The 24,116-nt window shown below is 45.7% G+C and overlaps 2 protein-coding genes across 5 annotated transcripts; one reads left to right on the top strand and one right to left on the bottom strand.

Annotated features, from left to right (window-relative positions):
- Positions 1-3: 3 nt before the first annotated feature.
- golgb1 (golgin B1) lies at positions 4-16,428 on the bottom strand. 4 transcript variants are annotated; one of them, XM_086201907.1, is made up of 20 exons: positions 16,303-16,428; positions 14,857-14,935; positions 14,459-14,650; positions 14,228-14,341; positions 13,539-13,706; positions 13,320-13,442; positions 12,933-13,046; positions 12,045-12,729; positions 11,850-11,926; positions 11,123-11,180; positions 6,029-10,997; positions 5,531-5,942; positions 5,213-5,446; positions 4,296-5,132; positions 3,950-4,143; positions 3,689-3,848; positions 3,155-3,258; positions 3,001-3,072; positions 2,530-2,611; positions 4-2,437 (listed from the first exon to the last, which is right to left on the bottom strand). In XM_086201907.1, the coding sequence occupies exons 2-20, from the start codon at positions 14,923-14,925 to the stop codon at positions 2,300-2,302; spliced, it is 8,802 nt and encodes a 2,933-aa protein (XP_086058033.1). In that variant the 5' UTR covers positions 14,926-14,935; positions 16,303-16,428; the 3' UTR covers positions 4-2,299. The 4 variants fall into 4 exon arrangements, with proteins under 4 accessions (XP_086058033.1, XP_086058035.1, XP_086058034.1 ...); XM_086201909.1 differs by having other exon boundaries at positions 13,539-13,703; XM_086201908.1 differs by lacking the exon at positions 16,303-16,428 and adding an exon at positions 15,698-16,148.
- Positions 16,429-18,837: 2,409 nt separating this feature from the next.
- Positions 18,838-23,755, top strand: guca1aa (guanylate cyclase activator 1Aa). The gene is made up of 4 exons (XM_086201906.1): positions 18,838-19,230; positions 21,443-21,592; positions 21,673-21,766; positions 22,856-23,755. Exons 1-4 carry the CDS (start codon positions 19,033-19,035, stop codon positions 22,981-22,983), a joined length of 570 nt encoding a protein of 189 aa, XP_086058032.1. The 5' UTR covers positions 18,838-19,032; the 3' UTR covers positions 22,984-23,755.
- The last annotated feature ends 361 nt before the right edge of the window (positions 23,756-24,116 follow it).

Below are 24,116 nucleotides of genomic sequence, written 5' to 3'. Positions count from 1 at the left end.
ACACACAGACCACCTGCACATAAAAATATCCTTTTATTCAAAGATTTGAGTATTGTAGTGAGTGTCAGTTGTGTATATATATATATATATATATTTAACAATCACTTCTCCCATGTAGAAAACTGTTCCACTGGTTCAGGCCGTCATTTCTCAAAGATGTAACAGCATGTTTGGACTTCCCTCCGTTGGTCTGAACTTTATCACTTCGGTGTTACTAAGATTTCATTGTTAAATTTGTGCTGAAAATGCAAAATCGCTGATTAATAACCCGCTGATGTTGATTTTTTTTTCGCTATGGAGGTGCTTTGAATTTGCAGACTGAACTCTGAAACAGAAGAAACTGTAACTGAAGGCCTTGTGTACCAAGCGTAGTTATTTTCCACAGCCCATGAAAAAATGTATCAGGAGGTGAAGTGTTGAGGGAAATAGTCCCAATGTCACGAACAAATAATCAGATATGTCCCTGATCTGAACCACCGGCATTTAAATTACGTGTTATTTTTCCTTTACAGCCCTTTTAAATTGTATTTACAGATAAAGTTTCAGTGTGAAGATGAGTATTTAAGGAGTAAGGAGACGTAGTTTTACCAACCTCTGAAGAAATAAAGAGGGAAATGTCATAACATAAAATAAATTATGCTACGTTAGAATACAAGGGGATGGCTATCGATCGGTAAAGTCTCCCTCCACACTACAACTCTCATCTATCGTTAAAAACAAAGAGACCGAATTCTAAAATCTGTGCAACGGAAGCCTGGAGGGGGGAATCCCACATCCGGCTGATGTACGTGACACGTGTACAGGTGTATAAATATCGGTATGATGCTTCATGTTGAAAGGGATTTACACAAGAGGGGAAAGTTACAGGATGAGGACAATTAGGAATGTTAAGAACAGAAATTGCACTGTGCTCAGTGTTTGTGCACGAAACGAGAAGAGGAGGCCGGACTAGAGGAGCACATCCTGAACCTCAAGCCATCTGAAGTGGATATTTTTGATTTTATTTATTTATTTTTTTGTTTCTTTAGAGGGAGGGTAGGCTTGTTTACTGTCAGACGAGAGGATTGATTCCGCTTTCAGATTTCTCGCCCTGTCAGAGGTCTACTGGCACGTCTCATTTAATGAAAGATGTACAAAAACTGCAGTGTGAAAGCGGCGGTTTGCTCATTTGTACCGCAGCAAACTCATGTTCACCCTTCAGTTTTTGGACATTTTTATCGTTGAAGGTGTTGGAGACCAAACAAGAGCTGCCCCACCCCCCCACCCCCACCAAGCAAAAAACCTTTTTCTTTTTTAAGAATAAAGTGATCCTTTTATATCCAAATCTAAAGGCACGTCAAGACAGCAAAATCACAATACTCAACTATAACATTTTTTCCCTCCTAAAAACACTCATTTGTACACAGAACCTCCCTTTCTGTCCTCTCTGGTGCCGAGCAGCGCGTCTCACACACACTGACAATCCTACCAGATCAGAAACGGTTCAAAAACCGACGGCAACCTCTCCCTAATTTCTCCTCTCTTTATATTTTGGCTGAATGTTCAAGGGCCTGTGACCACATAGTGTTTTTCTGTGATGGCAAACCTGGTAGGAAAAAAAAGAAGAAAAAAAGAAAAAAAAAGAAGAGAAAATACTGCTCTTTCAGCCTTACGTTACCATGGCAACTTGTCAACTCATGAGGGCTTGGCGTTGCCCCTGATGTTTTCAGTGTCGTTTGTGCACACCAACCCCCCACCCCCCCACCCCTTTTAAATCTTGCATTATTTGTTTGATATCATTTTTACACCGTTAAAACCAACCGGCGGATCCTCGCCCTCAGAATAACCTCAGTATTGGTGATGTCACCACTCAGTCTGATGGCCGTAGGACGAGGGGTGTGTGCGTGTGTGTACGATCCGATCCCACAAATACATAAATACAGTGGCGGACTGACTTTCAGTGTCTGACGACGATGATGATTATTATTATTATGTTTTGTGATCCACTGACACTTAGAGAACAAGCTCCTCCTGGTTATCGGTTATAAGAGTCCTGAAGCAGTTTCAAGCAGAAGAGCCACAGTGAAGAGGGCAGCGCCATGTTCTCACTCCTCATCAGAATCAACTAGAAAAAACACACTGTGCGGACATGGGCCCTACCAGTCCAGTAAAGTGCAGTGTGTGTGTGTGTGTGTGTGTAACCCTTTTTAGATCATTACACGTAACAATATAAAATATATAGATGGCTTGGGTTAGGTCTGTGCCACAACTCCCTTTTCTCCTCTCATCAGTTCTTTTTTTCCCAAACAGGAAGCAGCTCTCAGAGGTATCCGCCCAGACACAGCAGCAGCACCACATGCACGGTGAGCAGGTAGAGGCTCAACAGCAGAGGGGTGCGTTGGCGGGAGCAGAAGGCCACTCGGAACATCCGCATCAAACCGGGGCCGCCTCTTCGAGACTGCAGGAGTGGAGAGACATGAGGTTACCGGGATTCTTCTGGAACTTTTCGCAGGTATCGAGATGACGCATGCGGACTTAGCAGGGTCTTACTTGAGTGACAGCTCCTTCCGGCGGCTCGATAAAAACGGCAGTCTCCGAGTGCTCCTCGTCTTGCCATTTAGCCTGGCTGTGACTAAAAATAACACCGACAGATGTTAGCTGTCATATTTTAGGGATGGAACACATTCATTTGAACTAAAATAAGACAAGAAGAAAAGACAAGGCATTTCGTGCAGCGACAGGAAAATTCAGTTCTTTCTAAGTTCCTAAACTTTATCCTTTAATGTCATTTCCTCATATGAATGTAATTTTGGGAAACAAGGTTTGCAGAACACCCCCAAACCCACAGCAATCAATGAATAATCTGCCATTTTAGCAGCTGCTCACGATGAAAAACACGCAAATGAAATGTTAAATGCTGACTAATTTTGACACCAGGATACCAAAAAAAATACGATGCCAGCAGATTTTGGGATTTCGAATGACAGCGCAGCCTTTGTGACGCTGCACCAGATCTGGTACCGTCTGAATCGGTCCTGCGTGGCCATCAGCTGCTCCTCCACGGCCACCCTCTGCTGCATCTCTTCGTCCAGTCTGACGTAGGAAATAAAATCCATCAGTGCGTTGCCTGTCATGAAAACTCCTCGTCTTTACCGGTGTTTGACCTCGCTGGTACCTTTGCTGCAGGTCTTTGATCTCAGCCCTGTAGGCGTGGCTGTCTATTGGGCTGCTCCGCTCCTGAGGGGCTCCGGGGGCGCTGTCCACGTCCTCCACACTGCCCTGCGGGACGACAGTGGCGGCGGACAAAATCAGATACAGATGCTGAACTTTTGTCACCCAAAGTTGTGAGCTTTCCATTTGTTCTTTACGGAGATGTTTCAGGAGGACTGCTGGGAAGGTTTCTGCATTTTCTTTCCTGTGTGCGTCCGCATTATAAATCAAAAACTGTTTCACCAAAACCGAAGCTTTGCATGTTTACAATATGAACTCAGTTCCTACGGCAGCCATATTGGATTGCTAATTTTGACACCGTCAGGATTATATCTTCCATGCCTTGATGAATAAACTTTCATGTTTTACTATTTTTGTGGACAAATTCCATGTGCAGTTGGTATGTCGCACTTTGCTCACAGAAATTCAGGGAGGATCAACAAAAACTCAAATATTTCTATCACGACCCGAGACGCGATTATGCTTTTTGGAGCCTCACCTCTCTCTGATACTGTTCCTGCTGCTGTTTGGGTTTTTGAGCGCGAGCTTCCTCCAGCATGGCGGTAAGCTGCCGCAGTTGTTGGTCCCGCTCTGACAGTGTGGTGAGGGTCTGCTGCTTCAGCTGCTCAGCCTGAGCCATCCAATCAATACGCTCCAATCTAAAAAAACAAACAAACAAAACAAAACACACAACCACATAAATCACTTTTACTTGATTTTTTTCTGTTAAAACCTTCAAAATAGCAGAACTCTGCTTCACCTGAGATTCTCCATTTCCTGCTTGTGCATTTCCACCATATTCTCCAGCTGCGTTATGACACCCAGCATGTCTTCATTCTTGTTTTTCTCCTCAAACAGCTCCTGGCTGACTCTAATCAGCTCCCCGGCACCCAGCCGAGCCAGTTCTGACTTCTGCTTCTTGAGCGCCGACGTTTGCATTTCAAGCCGTTCCAGCTACATCGACGGAATGGAGGGAAAAAAACGTGATGTAATAATAATACTGTCGATGAAAATCCAAGAGCTGACACAACCTTGCAAAACAATACCGGCACTGTTTATGCACCTTTTTTTTTTTTAAACAATTTCTGGAGGTACAGGCTACTCACCAGTCTCTCCCTATCGTTCTGCAGGGCTTGTAGTGCATTTTTTAAACCCCACACTTCTCCCGTGGAGCCTCCGGGGCTGCTCTGTGCTGCCTGGCCCCCTGCTTTCCTCATCTCCTCCAGTTTCAGGCTCAGTTCCTGGGCCTTGTTTTCAGCTTGGTCTCTGCTGTCCTGTAGGGAGGCCATGGATTTCGCAAAGGACTGGTTCTCTGCTCTAAGTTGTGCCGTCACCTCTTTCTCCCCTAGCAGCTTCTGCTCTACAGCCAGTAAGTCCTGGGCCAGCTCTGCCACCCTCTCCTGAGCGCTCTCAGACTCTGTCCGCATCACTCCTCCTTCCCATTTGAGCTCCGAAAGCTCTTTGCTCTTTCTCTCCTGCTCTTCCTTCTCTTTAAGCAGGCTCTCCTCCAAAGCCTCTACTTGCTCTCTTGCTGCCTGCAGCTGCTCTCTCAACTTTTCAACCTCAGCTCCGGGAGCGTCAATCACTTGTAACGCTGTCTTACTGTCAGCAGCTTGTTTGAGAGTTTCTATCTCTACTCTACCTGCATCCACTTCCTTCTCTCTGGCTTCAATAACATGCTTTAGCTGATTTTCTAAGTCCTCACGTTCCTTTTCCAGTGAAGAGATTCGCTCTCGCTGTACGGCTAGCAGCTGTTTGTGCTGGGAGTCCTTCATTCTAAGAACTTGGTTAAGTTCGTCCCGATAGCCGTGAAGCTGAGCAGACAGTTTGGCCTTTTCAGCATACAAGTCGTCTCTCTGGACCAGCAGAGAGCGCAGCTCTTCCTTGAGGCTGTTGTTCTCTCTTGCAGCCTCTTGGATCAGACCATCCTTCTCCATCATTACCTGGGAAACAAGGTGACACAAGGTTATAATCAGTATCAAAAAGGCCCAGAACATATTAAAACTGGACTTTTACAAGTTACCTGCAGGTGTTTTTCTTCCAGCTGCTTGTACATATTGAGGACTCTGTCTCGATCGTCCTGCAAGGAGCCCATAGCCTTTACGAAAGAGTCCAGTTTGGTTTTCCTGTTGTTGCTCTCTTCCTCAGCAAGTCGCAATTTTTCCTCCACATCGCGCAGTTCTCCTCTTCTCTTCTCCAACTCCTCCTCAGCCTCTTGTGCTCTGCTTTCGGCCTCCTTTCGAGCCTCGTCTGCAGCCTGTGAGGTGAGATGCACATCAATCATGAGGTCTATGGAAGTAGCATCAGTGTGACTTCTCACTGATTCTCATCCCTAAATTACCTGAGCAACAGCTTGCTCCTTCTCCACAAGCATTTCCACTTCTCTCTTTTCCTTCTCATGTAACTCAGTCTGCAGGTTCTCGGTCAAAACCTTCGAGGAGCGCAGGTCGGTCTCTAATTGCTCCACGTTCAGACAAAGGCGCCTCTCTTCCGCCTCCCTCTCTCTCAGCTCCGTCCTGGCCTGGTCGACTTCACCCTGCAGCCTTCCCACAGCCTCCTCTAGAGCCCTGGCCCTCTGATTGAGACTCTCCACCTCGATTCTTAGGACTTGGACTTCATTTTGTGCTGACAGTAACTCGGTGGTTGTTTGCTGAAGTTTGCTTCTCTCCTCTTCAATGATAGCTTGACTTTCTTTAATGTTCTTCTCCGCTCCTTCCACTTTCAGCTGCCAATCACTGTCTGCTTTCTCAAGCCTGGAGGAAAAGAAATGTTCTCATCAGATCACACAATATTTTAAATGCTGTGATACTTTTATAAGAGAGAAGCAAAGGATTTCAACCTGTCAACTGCAAGCTGGAGTTGTTCTTTAAGTGCAGATTCTTTCTGAAGCTGCTCCGCCAACTCCTTGGCTCGTGTTTCAGCCTCCCGAACCTCAGCCTCCCTCCCCTGCAGAGCGTCATTAAAGCGAGTCTCCCACTGTCGAGCCTCGTCCAAAACTCGGTCCCGATCATCTTGCAGTGAGGACATGCAGCGCGAAAAGGCAGCTAACCTGGCAAGAGACTCATCCAGACGAGCCTGCATCTCCTGGGCTCTTCTCTCTGCTCCCTCCGCCATCTCTCGGGCCTCCAGGGTGGCTTCCTCTTCTTTTTCTCTTTCTCTGTACGCCTCTTCCAGTCTCAACTCGATCTCCTTGAGTTCAGCTCCAAGCCTGAATCTCACAGAGTCAAGGGTTTGTTCTGCCTCTGCTTTCATCATGTCCTCTTTCTGTTTAGCATTCTGTTCTAAGGTAGTTTTCTCAGCTAAGGTTTCACTTAAGTGTTTTTGGGTCTCATCCAACTGGGATTTACAGCTGGTGAACTCTGCTTCAATCCTTTTCAGGTCCTCCAGGGATTTGGAGGTGTCCTGCTGGGACTGTTCTAGTTTGCTGTTGAGCTCATCATGGCCGAGCTGCAGCGCCTTAGCTTCCCTCCCTAGTTCACTGATCCTTTCCTGGTACTGGATGCAGTCCTTCTGCAGCTGACGAACCTCCAGTTGCTTTTCCCTCAGCAGTTCTTCCAGCTGACGGGCTCTGCTCTGGCTGCCTTCTTTCACCCTCTGAGCAGACCTGAGCTGTTGTTCCAGCTCTCTCTGCTTGCCGGTTTCTGCCTCGGCTTCAGCCCTCTGCCTCTGGGCTTGCCTCATGTCCTCTTCGAGTCTGGCGGCTCTGTCCACCTCAGTCTGAGCCTGGGCTTCCAGTTCTGCTCTCTCCCTTGCCAACTTCTCCATCTCCCGCTGAAGTCCAGCGAGGTGCTCCCGGTTGTCTGCTGCCTCTTGCTGGTAGTCGGCGATGCTCCCATTGAGTTGGGCCAACTGGTTCATCAAACGCTCCTCCAGATTATCTTTCTCAGTTTCAAGAGTTCTGAGGAGTTCTTTGAACTGGGCTTCCCTCTTTGAACCCTCTTCAATTAGACACCTTTCTCTCTCTTTGCTCTCTTGCAGACACTTTTCCAGGGAGGCTATGAGGTTCACCTTCTCTTTACTCTCCTGGAGAGCTTGTTCAAGTGCAGACAGTGCAGCTTTCAGTTCAGCCTCCCGTTCCTGCCACTGTTCCCTTTCTTTACCAAGAGCTGCTTCCAACTCTCTCACTCTGTCTTCTAATAAACCTTTAGTGCTGTCAGACGTTTCTGCTTGTTGGTCTACAGCAGGTTGCAAAGGGGGTTCTGGTGCAGGTAGTGAGCTTATATGGTCATCTGGAGTTGCCTCTGAGGCCAAAGGTTCCATCTTGGTCACGAGTGTATCTGAGTGCCGAACAGTGACAACCTCTTCGACGATTGCATAGCTTAGTGGAGTCGCATCAACTTCATCTTTGTCTTTGAGTTCCATTTGGGCAAGTTGCTCCCTCAACTCTTCGATCTGTTGTCCTAAAGACTCTTTCTCTGCCACAGCAGAGTCCAGCTCATCTTTCACTCTGTCAAGCTCGGCCTTGAGAGCCTTGTCCTCTCTGTTTATTGAAGGCTTAACCTGCGTCTCTCTAAGTCTTTCATTTTCCTCTTCCAGCTCTGATATTTTTTGCTGCTTTGTTTTAGCAAACTTTCTCATTTTGTCTTTCACCAAATCCACTTCTTTCTGTGCCTCTGTCGCCAGCCTTTCAGCTTCCTGTTTGGCAGCCTCATTCGTCCTCATTTTGGCTGCTAGCTCCTGTCTCTCCTGTCTGGCTGCTTCCAGGACTCGCCTCACGCGCTCTGCCTCGTCGCTCACGTTTTCATAGGACTTCAGCAGAGTTTCATACTCATCCTTCATGCCTTGAACCTTTTCCTCCCATTCTCTGGACGTCTTGGCAGCCTCTTCTTTTACCGATTCTGCTTCTCTCATGCAGGCATCCTTCTCATTTAGGACCCCTTCCATGGCCAATTTGAGACTCTCACAAGATGATCCTAGACTTTGGTTTTCCACTAACATCCTGTCAACCTCATCGATCAGTCTAGCTCGTTCTACATTTAGCTTCCCCAGTTCCACTTCTGCTGATTGCATCTTTTGCTGCAACTCGGCTATGAGGTTTTCACTGGAGGCTAGCTGCTCCTTCTGGGTTTTGTTTTCTTTTAGCGTCTCTTTACGAGAGATCAGCGCAGCCTGAAGCTTTCGTTGAAGCTGCTGGATCCTTGATTCACTGTCTTTTTCTTCCTCTTGTCTTTGTGGAACCTCAACTTCTAACTTTTGTCTCTTCTCTTGCTCATCCTTTATCTCTTCCTGTAAGGAGGCTATTAGTTGATCCTTCTGAGACACTGTATCTTGCATGGAGTGTATGAGAGAGTTCTGCTCAGCCAGCTGCTGACCTAGCTCCACGATCTCACGGTTCTTATTGTCCAGGAATTGCTTGAAATCTTCCACTTCAGCCTGAAGAGTTTCAACAGAGGTTGCAGATTCTGAGGCTGTTGCTTTGGATGTAGCTTCCATCTCTACTTTCAAGGTTTCTGCATAAGCCTCAGCTTGCTGGTGTTTTTCTCTGAGATCATTGATTTCCTCCGAGAGTGCATTGATCTGTCTTTCATTTTCTCTAAGAATTTTCAGCTCTTTGCTAAATTCATGTAATTCAGTCTCTTTGAATGACAAAGTGATCTGAGCTTCCTGCAGCTTATTTTCAAGCTCTGTGTTTGCCATTCGCACAGTTTGAATCTCCTCTCTGAGGGCTTTCAAGGATTCTTCTATTTGTGGAGAGAGACCCTCAGACTGGTCTGCGGGATGCCGAGTCTGATCAATGGACTGTGGTTGCGATGAATCAGTCTCGGATGACGCAAAATCCACCCAGTCTTCCTGGGCCCAATCATTAGCAGCTGGTTTCTCCACATTTATAGACTGTTGCTCGGTCTGTTGGTGAGGCAGGTCTTCTCTTTGAGCACTTATTTTATCCTCCAACTCCCTCAATTTAGCAAGAAGAACTTCTCGCTCGCTACTCTGCCCCTCGAAACGTTCCATAAGCTCGCTGTAGTCTTCTTTCTGCTGTTTCAGCTGCTCGCGATGGTGTCTGTCTTTTTCTTTGGCTTTGCGAATGGTTTCTTTACGCGATTCTTGGGCCTCCGCAACTTTTTTCTGAAGGGTTTCACACTCTGCTTCCAGTGAAGCCACTTGAGACTGTAACGTACTTATCTCAGAAGACGTGTCGGGCTGATTAGAAGTTCCAGCGTTTTCATTTAACTTCCTATTCAAAGCGAGCGTCTCAGCGAGAACGTCATCCTGTTGGCTAATTTTCTGCTCAAGAACCTCAAGCGCCTCGTCTTTGAATCTTAAAGCTTGCTCCAGTAACGCGAGCTTAGCCTCCATTTCCTGAGTCTCGTGTGCCCCCGATGTTCCTACCTCTGGAATATTTGCAGGGACGTCTGGTACTTCCGTGTCATCTTCGTCCATCGGTTTCTTAGCTTCTACCTCGTAATCAGCAACTTTCTTTAAGAGCTCCTTCCTTTGCACAAGCACAACCTGCAGCTTCTTTTTCATGTTTGTCAGCTGCGTTTCGAGCTCACTTTTTGCCTTTTGTAAACTAATGAGGTCGTCATCTACAGGAGCAGATGTGTCTTCCTGACTCTCTTTCTGTTTCTCAAGTTCTACCAACTGCTCTTTTAATTTGCTGACTTCATTGTCAAACCGAAACTTCTCTTCTTCTGCTTGAATAAGTTTCGCTGACGTGCTATCATTGAGTTCAGACATCTCTTGCTCCTTCTGGCTGAGAAGGTGCTGTAGCTCACAGATCTCATGGTCCTTCTTTGATAAAGAGTCCATGTGCAAATCTGTTGTTTGGGAATATTCCAGCATGCTGTTTTCCATTTCTTGAAGTTTCCTTTCAAGCTCAGAAGAGAGGGCCTCTCTGTCCTCCAACTGAACACTCAGTATCCGGGCCTGACTTTCCTGCTCAGAGAGAGCTCTGTGAGCCATTTCCATATCCGTCTGCAGAGCCTGGATTTTCTGCTCCTTTGTTTTATTTTCACTGCTCAAGATGTCTACTTGCTCTTCTAGAAGGCGCATCTCAATACTGTAGTCCTTCACTACGGAGCTACCTTGCTGGGAAAGCCTATTCAGCTCCTCTTTAGCTGACTTCAGCTCCTCTGCAAAATCATTGGCGTGGGACTCTGCTTTTTCCTTGCTAGCAGTAAGTGCCTGAGTTTCTTCTTCTAGAGTCTTGATTTTCTCCTGGGACTCTGCGGCTGCCTCCCTCAGCCTTTGCAGCTCTGCTAAAAGTTCACTATAGCGCTTCTGTAGTTCCTCAGCTAGGACCTGAGCAAAAACATGACCGGAGGGGGCACCAGCATCTGTGGTGGAGGCACCCTGCTGAGTTAGATGAACCTGAACCGTCTCTCGGATTATGACGGAGGAGGACTCGACCTGGACTGTGGAGGATTCCTGCTCCATGCTTGTTGCCTCCCATGACTGCATCTGCAGCTGACCAGAGTCCTGCAGGATGGTTGGCCAATCCTGGCCTGCATCTTGATGCACAGCTTCTAGCAGGGTCCAGCTGCTATGAGCCACCTCTGAGTCAGTACTAGCAACCATCTCATCTGAGGAGGTCCCTTTGGATTCTTCAGGAGACTCAGACTGGTGTTCAATGAGCTCTGGGCTACTCTCATTATCAGCAGATATGGAGAGGACAGAGGTGTCCTCAGCTACTAAGGTATCATCTTCTTGTGTATCAGTACTGGCATCCTGACCCAGACTCTGATCAGTGCCCTCCCCCACAGGAATTCCACTGGAGCTGTGCTCTTGAGCCAGTCTGAGGGATTCCTGCAGGGCAACCAGCTCATTGTCTTTTTCCAAAAGCTGCTGCTCCAGTGCCAATATGTGTGCTGTGACAATGAACGACAAAGATTCTACTTGAAAAAGTGTCAACCTGAAATGCCACAGCATATAGCTAATTTAGAAATGATCCATATATTTGGCAGACATAATCAAATAATCACAACTGCTGTACCTTTATCAGCTTCAGATGAAACCTGTGCTGAGGACTCGGGTGAATCTCTGGCAGTAATCTGGAAGAGAGGAACAACGTGATTACAGTTTAATAATTAGCAGGAAGGAACAACTGTTGTGAAAGACAAAACTCAGCGTATATCATTTTCCTAACGGTTTAAATCAATATCAGCAGCATATGTAGCTCTGGAGAGAGGTGAAGGTCAGAGAAGGCAGTCAGTCAACAAGTGGATCAGCGGGGATTAGAGGGCGCACTTGCTGACACTGGGTGAAAGCCTTGCCTGTCCCTGACCCAGCTTCTGTCCTGTCTGGCAGAAATCATGTGACCAGGCGGAAGTTGTGACCGTGAACCAGATGTAGAGGACACAACCAGTCTGCTCGCAAACTAGAGCAGTGAAAGCCCGAACTTTTCAATGAATGAGGAAAGTTCAAAATGCTTGCCTGACTTTAAAAGACGGACAACTCAGAGCTGCTCTAACTTCTTACACCTCAGCTTACGTTAAGCTTGCAGCCTCATATCTTACAATTCAACACCTCCTATAATCATATAAACAGAAGCAGAGCAGAGCAGAGGGGCACTGATAACCCTTCTTCTGAGAAAATGTAAGCTTTGCAGAGATTCACAGAGCTTATTTTGGGATTAACGTTTGAAGTTCACACTTCAAGCGAAACAAGCTACCAATACACAAAGCGCTCAACAGCTAATTATTCCCCAAATTTGTACTGACCGTTTCATTTTGCTGCTCCAGCTGCTTCATCTTGGTGATGGCCTCCTCCTTTTCAGTGGTTCTTCTTTCTAGTTGTTCTAAATTTGAAATGAGATTATTTTTATAATGCCATGAAAGAAACCATGGGGGGGGGGGGGGCTTTGTGTTCGACTTAAATGTCAAAAATGAATTCTCTGAAGAGAATAATGTTCTCACCCTGTAGAGCTTCCATAGTTTGGGTGAGTTGAGTACAGCGCTCCTCCCTCTCTCTGTGCTCGTCCTTCAGCCTCATCAGCTGTATCTCAATGGACTGCACAGTGTCTAGAAACACGTAAAGGTCTGTTGGAACTGGAATCTCTTCTGAGACACCTTGCAGAGAAAGAGATTGAAGATGTCCCCAAATTTCAGCTAAGATTTCACTCTTCGGGGTATTTTCCTGCTCCTCCCTGAGAGAGGCCAGCTCTCTCTTTAGCTTATCAGTTTCAGACTCTACCCCCTCGGAGCTGCTCTGGCTAGTGTGGACTGCGGCTGCTGCTGCTTCTCTTGAAGATGCGAGCTCTCTTTCAAGGCGAGCAATCTCAGACCTGTCTCTCTCTGAGGCTGTTTGGATGGCTGCAAACTCAGCTTCTTTCATCACAGCCAGTTCTCGCTCCAGCCTGCCAACTTCCATCTTCTCCTTCTCCACAGCCTCCAGGCTGAAACGCTCTGCCTCTCTCAGGGAAGCCAGCTCACTCTCCTGTCTTGCCACCTCCATTCTCTCCCTCTCCAGGGCCTCCTGGCAGGTTCGGAGAGCCGCGTTGGCTTCACTGGCCTGCTCGGACCACTGCTGCATCTGCTGCTCCCTCAGCTTCACGGCCTCGGCCAGTTCCTGTTCCATCTGCCTGAATTGAGCTGTCAAAATCTGAGCAGAAAGTGAACGAGATAGAGAGAGAGAACAGCTATGAGCGGGTGTGGGCAGGCCGAACAATGGATAATGATGATGTGCCATTTTGATGCGGGGCGTGCCTTTGTTATCAAAGACTTTTCATGTCCCAAAGAAACAGTATGTATTAATGTATCTGCCAATGAGCGCAGAAAGAGCATCTGGTACAACCGGATCCGTACCTGCTTTTGCTGATCAGCGCTGCTAACTTCCTGCTGCAGCATTTCTAAAACTTGGGACCGAGATTTCAGGGCCTCCTCAAGCTCTTCACACCGGCGCTGAGCCGCAAGGAGAGCCTGCGAGACATAAAAAGAGTACATGAGAGAGTAGATAAACACTATAGAAACTGATGTCATACGGGTGTAGATATTTTGAGCTGTAAAATGTAGGGGAAAAAAATTTGAACGTTGGTGTCATTTCAGTATCTGTGTTGCTTTAAAATATGTTAAAAATTGATACATCTAATGGCTTTCAGAAGAAAAGAAGGGAGAGTAAAATGGTTGTGAGGACTAGGCTGAATCAGTTTTCTATAACGGATTCAAACGTGAAGGAGCTGTCGGATCTTTCACCTGCTGGAGCTCGCCGTCATTTGACGACTGTGTCGTAACCCTCATCAGCTCTTCTTCATGTTTCTGAATCTGTTCCTGGAAACGCACATCCTTCTCAAAGACCACCGCCTGTAGTTTCCGCAACTGGCAACACAACACAACGCATCTTTCAGGAGACCTCTTCAGCTGAGAAATGAATGACACGCGAGAATAACAGGTGGGAAAAAAAAGGCGCCAGACCTGTTCAGCATGGGCAGATTCCTTCTCTTGCAGGAGCTGTTCAGCGGCTTTAAGTTGCTCTTTAAACTCCCTGCTGTTTGCCTCCTCCTCTGTGAGCTTGTTTTGAAGTTCTTGCAGCTCGTCCTCCACTGCGCTGCCAGCTCTTGTGAAAGAACTGTCCGGGCTCTGCTGCCGATCAAACAGAAGTCAGGAAAACAAAGAGGACCAAGACGGAGACATGTTTTAAAGCTTGTTCAGCGCCATGGTCCACCGGGGTGTTTTGAAGTGCGCTAAATAAATAAAATTCCTTTCATGCGATCAATGCAAACCACCATGAAAGCACGTTACAAATATTCCGTATCTCCTGATAATGGAGCGTGCAAGTGACAGGCAAACAGCCAGAAATTTAACAGGATTAGATGTTCGATTGCATCATCGTCAGGTGACACCAGCAAGAATATAAGCAGGTCAGGCAGCAAAAGTGGCTTCCAAAACCAACAGCATGTTAATATTGTTATTCAGGTAAAAAAACAACAGAGGCTTGACAGGAGGGCAGTTCTGAAACCTGACTGGTGACTTTGTAAAATTCAACCCTTTACCACCTGATATTCATGAAAAATCACCACTCAATATTGACACCAACTTGAGTGGAACAGGTAATCGTGATCAATGTTTCAGCCCAAGTCGTCGAAAGGAGATTGAAAACGTACCGTCGCTCCTTCTTGTCCTTTCAGCTCACTGATCTGTTTGTTGAGCGACGCCATCTTGGCTTTGGCCTGCAGTTTGAGTTTAGTGAAGCGAGCCTCAGCTGCTTCCTTTTCGTTCTGCGGTATCGGGAGCAAAAAACTAAATAAATAAATCATTCAATAATTAGACAGAAAGGTCTTGGAAAAGAAAAGAACGAAGGGAGGGAACTGCTCACGCCCGCACAGGCCATTTACCTTAAGCTGTGCATCTTTACTAGCTAGCTCTGTGTCTTTCTGGTCTAGCTGGGTGTCTTTGTCTCGGACCAGCCCCTTCAGCTGCACCACCAGTTGCTCCAGGTGAGCCAGCCTCTCAATGGCCTCCTCGGGTGCCCCGGACTCGCTTGGGTCCATGCCCTCACTGGCGAGTAGCTGAGGCACCAGCGTGCCCTGCTCGAAGAGGAAAGCGTGGGAGGTTAATCTTTACTGGCGCAGAAGAAAAGTCTGGATTCTCATGATGCTCGTGTTGTATGAAAAGCAGTACAGATGGGATGCAACGATGAGGTGAATTCGGAACTAAATCTTTTTGGAGAAGACGTGAAAGCAGCAGACATTATTCAGGATATTCAGGTATTTTCATGTGTTGCCTGGGTCACCTGGGAGTCTCCATCTTGGCCCTCCTCTCCAGAGAGCTCCTGGAGGACTGTGGCCAGGCGGCTGAACATGGAGACAGCACTGAAAAAAAAAAGTTGAGCCTTACCTAAAATGACTCATGTCTGACTTTCTACCGCCACCCAGGAAGATATGTTTTCATCTGCGTGGGCCCGGTTTGTTTGTTTGACTGAACGTTGGCACGATTGCACAAAATCCTGATTTTCATCAAACAAGGTGGACAGGCGACACGCGGGCCGAGAGATTAAACATTAATTTGGTGAAGGGATCTGCTTTACTTTGGGGGAGTGACAGCATTTTTTTTTTTTGCTATTCCACATTGGCTTTGGTGGAAGTTAACGTTCTCCAGGTTCCCTGTAACTTAACAATAGCTTGATTTTTTTATAACCAAAGTTTGTCCTCAATATCCCGCTTTATGTTTTCATTGCAAGGTGCATAAATGCAACCTATAGTTAAAGTTCATGAATACAATGGAATAATATGAATTAGATGTTATTCAAATTCAACAAAAGCAGTGAAATAATCACAATTACTAATTATTTTCTGTAAAATGGTTACATATACACATATATATATATATATACACATATATATATATATATATACATTCACACATACTTTGTATGTGAATATATTCAATGCGCAAACATGCTGCAGTATCCCACCTTTTATCTGCCCTTTTTGTTTGTTTTTCTTTTGTTTACATCTTTATTTTACTTATTTCATAAAAAAATTGATTACAATTGTCAACCAAGACTATTATTTATTAACTGTTCTATCCATTAACTGTTTAAGAAAAAAAGACAATGGTTTACTCAGACTTACCGTTTTTACTGTGTGCGAATGGTGTTAATTACAGCGTTTAATACACTTTTAGCTTCACCAGAAGCAGATGAATATGCATGAGCATTTTTTTTAATACGAATAAGGAAAATGTATGCTAGTTGTTCCTAGATGGTTAAAATCTTGCTTTTCCTGGAGGTCCACAGCAACACATTGGCTGAAGCCCCTAACCTGCCTGTTCCGAGTTGACCGGACAGAGCCGACGTCCCCCGAGCAACCCGGACGCTCCACTGCGGCTGCGTCACTCCGATAGTCAACAGCAATGATTATAGCTAGCTAATGCGAAAATACGCGGCTAACTTTCCGGGCTATTGGACACTGCCCTCCTCAAAACGCAGTAGACGTATGTGAAGATTAAGGAACGGAGGAGTGGACCGGATGCTTCGTGAAAACATCCGTTGTTTACTCTGGCTGCAGTTTCCGTGCCACGGCTACTTAGCTGAGTTAGCTAACGCCGATAACTCGCAAATAAGGACAGCTTGTTTAAAACCTGCCCGGCTGGGTTTCTCTCCTCCACGCATGACAGCTCTGCGGCGCATCCCGGTGAGTTGAGTCGTTTTAAAGGGGGAAAAGGACATTCAACTCACCTGTGCGAGTGCTTCCCGGGTAGATGTTTCTGCTTTTTATTTGATATATTTCCTCGGATGGATTTCAGTGCAGAGCCACATCACCAAACATTCCCGGAAACAAAACTTCCTCTGCTCTGATTGGACGGTTGGGATCAGCGTATGTAAGGGACTGTGTGCAAGTTTCCAGGCGTTAAGGGAGCGTCACCAAAAACGAAAAAAAAAAAAAAACCGCTAAAATGCACCCTTGAGCCCGAAAGACACACAGATCTTGTTTTTGTAGTTTTTTTTTGTATCTGAACACATACAGAAAACACTATAAGACAACAATGGCAGGACATGACCAAAGAGTCAACCTGATCATTAACCAAGGCAGGCAGCTAGGAAGGAGCCTGCTGCTGCTCGCTCACTACACTACAGTGTTTGTGGCCTTCGTGGGTCGCACTGTGCAATGGATGGTGGACGCAGTAAAGTGGACCAGCCTGTTGGCACGCTACACGGTGTCAGTGTTTGACTCCGTCTACAGACATCTGCAGAGGGGGACGAGAAAAAGTGGAGCCAGGGAGATCTGCCCGAGCTCGGACGTGCAACCACAGTGATTTTTAAAAAAAATTATTATTATTATTTGTAACAGTGGCGAGACTTCACCGGAAGGTTAAAGACTGACAATGAAGAAGAAAACGGGGCCTTACATAAGTTCAAGAAAAGTACCTGTTTTCCTATTTTAAGCCTTTAAAAATATGGCTGTTTGTTTGTCATGGTAATAATCAATGTAATACCTGTACACATGGTTACTTTATGCATGTATTCCCTTTTGTGGTATGTCAGGAAAACAACAACAACAGCAGAAACTGCAGTGCATTTGAGGCGGCAGACATTCTCCATTCACATACTGATGACTGTTAATGCGCTATGTTAGCATAGATGTGCTGTGTGTAGTCCTTCCTTGTAGGAGAAGGATGTGGTTTTAATGGGGATTGCACCAATTGTATTTTTATTTTATTTTTTTTACATTTGTGCCTGTCTGAAGCATACTTAATTATTAATTAATTTTACTGTGACGTGCGTTTCTTTTTTTCGTTTTTCCAAAACCCCATGAGGGAACAATGAGCTGCCACACAGGATGGACCGGTTACCTGCAGAAGGAACTCGTAGGATTTTAACTATTCCTGGAATGTCGATGTCAAATGTTGCTTTAAATTTGAGCTGCTTCACTAATGATTTTATTTAACCATTTGTATGACACGATACAGTATATTTCAATTTATGTTTTTTAGAACACTTTGACTAATTGAGGCACTGAGATGTACACGTCTGTATTATCTGTTCTTTTTCCTGCATTGTGAGGATGCAGTTTAAAAGGTTAGCAGCACTTACAGCTGCTGGAAACGCCACTACAAGACCCGTGTGACCAAGAGGAGCTATGACTTTCTGAAGAGCTTTGTGTTATTTTCAGTTACTTGTGTTAACCAGGTGTTTGTTCGGATACTGCTAGTTCATGCCTTCTTTACGTAAACTGTGGTTTCCAAATAAAATCCCCCAACCGAATTGTTTTTGGAATCTTGTTATTGGGCGACAGCAGCTCAGGAGGAGGCGCGGCGCTCTGGTAACCGGGTCGATCCCCCAGGTTCCTCGTACCGAAGTGTCCTCGAGCAAGACACTGATAACTCCCGATGGGGTGTTTAGCATCTGGCGTGGCAGGCGCCAATTAAAAGTGACCTTGTGGCTCGGAAGTCGCCGGTTCAACCCCCCCCCCCCCCCCCCCCCAAGGTGGTAGGCAGGATGAATTGAGGAGAGGAAAATAAAGAGGTAAAGCTTGCTACTCTGCTACTGAGGTTCTCTTGAGCAAGGCCTTCAACCCCAACCGCTTCAGTCAACCCACGCTGACTAAATACAGGCTCTTTTTAAGAAGTGTGAATGAGCACTTTGAGTGCAGCCGAGGGAGGGAGGATGCTTGATGTCACCGTCTTAAAATAACAGCCCAAGTCATTTTTTGACTTTTTTTTTTTTTTTTTTAGCTAAAATGACCCCTCATGGTGTTTTGTCTCCTGTTTTTTTGTGTTTTCTGAAAAACGTGGAGAAAAGAAAAATGACGTAGGCGATTCTTTAATGAAGGCAACGATTAGCCCGTTTCCCAAAGTTCCATATTCAAACATAACATTTTGATCAAAAGTTGACTAAATGTTTGAAGGTGAGTAAAGTGCCACGTGTAAAAGAGCGTGAATACATGGTTAGTTACGCCATTTTGATGTAAAATGGGATCATTCATCATGCGTGGTGGACACTTTGGTGGAACTGTGATGCTCAGCGCAGGGAAGCCGCGCCGCTCAGACTGTGTTTTTGCTGAGGAGAGCCAAGCAGCTGAGACTGACTGGGTTGCATGTCCTGCACCTGCACGTGAGGGCTGAAAGCTGTGCTGTCAGCACCTCTCAGGTTACACAGAGACGGAAGAGCCAACCTGCCGTCTTAATGGGCTGCTTCTTAAACTGCTCATCTGCATGTTCGCCTGGATTACAGCCAGAGATTAGACCAAATGAGGAGGCCAAGGACGAAGACGGCCTCAAGCCCCAAACACTACAAAAGGTCCTTGCCAGCTGCCGCCCTCACCTTATGTCCCATTGTAGTGTGACTGTGAAGAGGGACGTCCTCTGCTTCACAGTAGACCCATTGGGCTGGGCTTTTAGAGCGCTTCATTAGCTGCAACCTAGAAAGCTCCACTTGGTTTTCTCCACACACTCTCAGGGGTAAGACATGGGCAACTCCAACGGAAGCACCGTGGACGACCTGCAGGCTGTGGAAATGCATCTCTGGTACAAGAAGTTTATGACTGAGTGTCCCTCGGGTCAGCTCACCCTGCACGAGTTCAAGCAGTTCTTTGGGCTGCGAGGGCTGGACCCAGAGGCCAACGCCTACATCGAGCAGATGTTCCGCACTTTTGACATGAACAAGGTAAGATGATGGGAGGTTCTGATCGGAAGGGACTTGTGCTCCAGTCGTGGCAGTGTTCCTGCTGGATTGTTAGTATTGACTACAGGGAGTTTTGCGCTTCAATCTTCAAAAATGTAACTTTGTTTGAATTTTTTTTTTAAGAAAGTACTCTATACTTCCGCCAAATGCGCTCAAACTCAATTTAAACAGGATTTACCATCACGAGCAAGTTCATCAAGCAACACGTTACATGTTCAGTACATGTGTGGAAGAGTTTAATCGTAGTTTTAAAAAAGAAAAATAGAGAAAAAAATACTTTACATTTCTTCTTTTACTCTCAGGAGGAAACTGATTCATTTGACTGTTTATCAGATCAATTTGTCACATTTGTTGAAGATGAAACGAGATATTTTGAGCTTTTATTTTCAGAATAAATGAACTGAAGCTCTCATCGATAATGAAAATGGTTGTGATATCTTGTCAACTAAATTATAAAAAAGAAGAAGCTTAAATCGGATTATTTTCAATCATTTGATCAAATATTAGGGTAAACATCTGGAAATAAAAAGTTCATCACGGCCAAACTTCAACTGCCCAAAACTCAGGTATATTCAGTTATTCGATGTCTTTGATGAATTAAAGTGTTTTGCATTCATTTGTTTGTTTTGTCAGAAAAACGACTCAGTAATAAGACACTATACGATATGGTACGGTATGATACGATACGATACGATACGATACGATACGATACGATACACATTATTGTCATTTTAGGGAAATGATGTCATATCTCAAATGCTGTGCACACAAATGCCTCCAGTTATCAATCAAACTTCATAATTACAGCACCGGCCTCTCCCGTCACAACAGTAAAATGCACACAATCCACATAATTGCACCGAACACAAAATAGTGCTTAATTATTCTCTGATTTATCAAACTGTTTCAACTCAAATTAAAGCAGATTGGGGGGCGCAGCACCAAAGTTCATTTTTCTGGTGGCCAAGGTATAAAAATGTTCCCAAAGCACCGGAGAGGTTTTTATCGGGTACAGAATTGAACGAAGAGCGATTTGAAGAGGCTGATCGTTTTCTCCTGTTCTTACTTGATGTGCGGTAACCGCCTCCCCAAACGTGTATCAGATGATGTACTGCAACTACAACACCAACCGCAAATGTTGTCCATTTTGTCCAGTGAACCGCGGCGTTTCTTGAAAGCACCCCCCACCCCCACCCCCTTGAAACGTGAACCCTCAGAGGGAGGAACTGGCTGCAGCACATCACGTTCCTGGATGTGTGATATTCAAGAGGAAAACTCCTGCTTCCTCTCTCTCCTAAAAACGTTCATCGCCTCTTCTTTTTGTTAAAGTCTTTCTTTCATGTTTCTTTAACTGCACCTGTCAAAACGGTGACGTGATCAGGGTCAGTTGTTCGTTCTTTACCCTACGGGGCTGAATTTCTCCAGACTGGCTTCGACGGGTTTTAGGCAGATCAGTTCAGCATATCGACAAAGGGCATCTTTTTCTGTTGATGTTGGCATTGAGTGAGTTTCCAGTCGCTTCAATGACGTCAGATTGCCTTGGCACAGGTGTGCAGTCTCCTCTAGTTGGATTAGGAGTTTGATGAGGATTAGTAAACCCATCCGTCACTGGCCTCGATGAAGTTGTCACTCGTGTTTTTTTGTGCAGAGTTAAATTCTGTCAATTAAAATACTTATAGAACTGTAGTGGCATTACCTCATACGCGGTGGCGAAGCTACGAGTCCTAAAAAAACGGAAAACGTGCAACGCCTCCACCTCCCAGCAATAAGCGTGCAATCTAGGGTGTCCCTCGGATCTTTTTAATTAAGGGCTTCCCACAGCCTGAGACGGGTCATCGCAGGATGTGTTTGTCTAAGAAGCAGCGTGTCTTAATTTAGAACCCCCCCCCCCCCCAGCTCACAAAAGCTGCCCATAATCTGAGAGATTATCTGCAAGACAATGCTTTGATGAGCAGATTGTTGTCAGACGGGCCCCGGAGATATTCCTCCGTCCTGTCACTTCATTTCCCCCGCCGGCAGCAGCAGCTTTGGGTGGGTGAGATGAGAGGCATTGATTGACTGATTATCACTTTGAATGGCTGTTAAATACCAAGCGGACGGTCACGCGTGGTCATTTATGCTGTTAAACAAGGTTCTAACAAGGAAGTGTTGTGTCAGCAGGGTTCTAAATCACATCTCCCTCGTGTCTGTGCAGGATGGCTACATAGACTTTATGGAGTATGTGGCTGCCCTCAGTCTGGTGATGCGAGGGAAGATGGAGCACAAGCTGCGCTGGTATTTTAAGCTCTACGACGTGGACGGAAACGGCTGCATTGACCGATACGAGCTCCTCAACATCATAAAGGTACAGTTTATCATGCACACCGCCACTACCGGTACGTCAAGGCCTCAACTTGGCATACTGATTTCCTTGTAATCCCTCAGGCCATCCGTGCGATCAATGGGAATGAAAATCAGGACGCGAGTGCTGAGGATTTCACCAACCGCGTCTTTGACAGGATTGATATAAATGGAGACGGTAAGTGTGTTCTGGCTCTGTGTGGAGGGAAAGATTTAGGAGGGGATCGATTGTGGGTGGACAGCATTCAGACATTCGTCAGCTCGGCTGCTGCCAGGAAACTACAGAGAGGATATAGGTGGCTAACAATCCCTTAACTATCCTTAAACCTTTTTAGAAAAGACTAATTACATATTCACACAAGGGAAAGACCTGAAAGCTGACCTATTTGTGCAAAACAAAACCCGATTTTTCTGTGTTTCAAAATGAGGGGTCGATTTATGATAACAACTAATAAGCTTCTGGCTACGTCTGCAGAATCGGAAATTAGCCAGCAGACTGTAAAAGGGAACTATATGTTTTGTTGAGACTCGGATGCACTGACTCGTCGAGTGATTTCATCTCAGGCTTGGTCAGAAATACCTCACAACTCATTTTAAAGGTATGATATTCGACCATACGACACAAACCCCTTACAAATGGACTCAATGTTGTCAGAAGTTTTCCGAAACTTTACACGTTTGATGAAAGTCCCAACCTGGAAGCCTCTACAAGCTCAAGCATAAAACTACTTGGCTGCAGCGGGAACTGAAGTCACAAACATTTGATCTACGCCAACACAAAACCGCCTTTTCTTCACATGATGTACAGAATTATGAGGCAGATTTTCGGCAACCGTAGGGGAGGAGAGTGGTTCGTGTTGTTGTTGGGTCAGTCTCCGGTCACACGAGTGACATCAGAAGTCCTGGCGGAGGTTGGCAGCCTCCTCTAGTTGGATTAGAGGTTTGACCAGGATTAGGAAACCCATCCTTCAGAGAGCCTCCGTATATCAGTCGCAGATCCATAAAAATCCTTTTTTTTTTTTTTTTTACATCGGGTTTGGCTCCTTGCAGTCTGGCGGCGGTATCCACCTTCAGAGAGCTTTCTAGTTCAGCTGATGGTTTAAGACCCTCTCCTTTCGCTGGTGTTTTGGGGTTAGGGTTTAAACGCACTCGCCAGGAGTCGCGCTCCTGATTTCTCAGCGTTTCTCAGGCCTAAAAACACTTCCAGGTGACAATGAAGACTTTCTCTTGTAATATCTAATGTCTTTCTCCTCTGTTCCTCCGACAGGTGAGCTCTCCTTGGAGGAGTTTGTGGCTGGCGCTCGCACTGACAATGATTTCATGGAGGTGATGATGAAGAGCCTGGATCTGTCTCACATTGTGGCCATGATCCACAGCAGGAGGCACAGCGTTTAGGATCAGTCCGGTCCCGCGAGCTCATCCTCGCTCAGAGAGCTGCAGTACAAGGCCTCGGGTAAAGAGGCCATTTATAGACTGAGATTTCTATTAAGATTGAGTCCAGTTGAATATGATGACTCTGTACTTCGCGCATTGACCTTTTTTATCGCTGAACAATACGTACGATACACAATTTGTATGCAGCGGGACGAGCCACTCAACCTCCGCTCACTGGTTTATTGTCCTTGTTTAGCTCTCTCCCTCTCTCAAGGCCGCACCAGCGTGAGGGATGATCTCTCATCCTCGGATACCCAGAGGGATGAGAGTGACAGAGGAGCAAAGTGGCAATTACACGCTCTAAACCTCGCTTTTCCAAATTTGTACCTTTTGTTTTGAAGCTCATCTGCATCAAATTACTCAGATCTGTTCACCTGTTCTTGCCTGTGGGGTTTACAGGAGGAAATGATGTCTCTCCAGCATGCATGAAACTATCATTCAGAAATGTTTACTCTGGGTTGTTTAAAAAAAAAAAAATACTTGGAACATTTTGTATATAAAATGATTTCAGTGGATGCAAACTGCAGGTATGTCTACATGCACGTTGAGTGTTTCTCCGGCTTTACTAACCGCTGCCTGTTGAAGGTTTAATTCACATGTAGGTTGCCTGGTTTGTCGGCTGTGTTTGACCGGTGCCTTCTGGTGCAGACAGTGGCATGTTTGTTCTTCAGCTTTCCTTTTATTCTTTTTTTTTTTTTTTTTGCTTCTTTGTACAATAAAGATGACAATTTAAGCGTTCTGAGTCGTACCTGGAAGGAGGAGCAATGTAATTTAACAGGAGTTGACATCAAACTAAAAGCAGACACGAGAGGACAGGGGAGGGTCACAGCTTGTGACCGTACCGTGAGAATGCTGTGTAAAAAACAACATTTGAATATCAGATATTGTCATCAATACTGCCACCGTAGGAATAATTTTTCTCCCTTTTCACGTAACCTGCATTTGCTACGTTCTCCTGCTACTATTTCCAGGTTTTGAAAGTATTGTTCCGTGGTACTCCGTGTGTTGGTGTGGAGCTTGGAGTCCGTTATTGTCCGTTTCATAACGCCATCAGTCTGACGGCCAGTAATTCTATCAGCGTGGTTTTGCTCGTC

This window comes from Aulostomus chinensis, chromosome 4 (genome assembly GCF_037954235.1).
Source record: "Aulostomus chinensis isolate RoL2024-O1b breed Wild chromosome 4, RoL_Achi_v1.0, whole genome shotgun sequence".
Taxonomy (NCBI): domain Eukaryota; kingdom Metazoa; phylum Chordata; class Actinopteri; order Syngnathiformes; family Aulostomidae; genus Aulostomus; species Aulostomus chinensis.
Note: the sequence above shows the minus strand (reverse complement) of the source record. Positions and strands in the feature narration are given on the sequence as shown.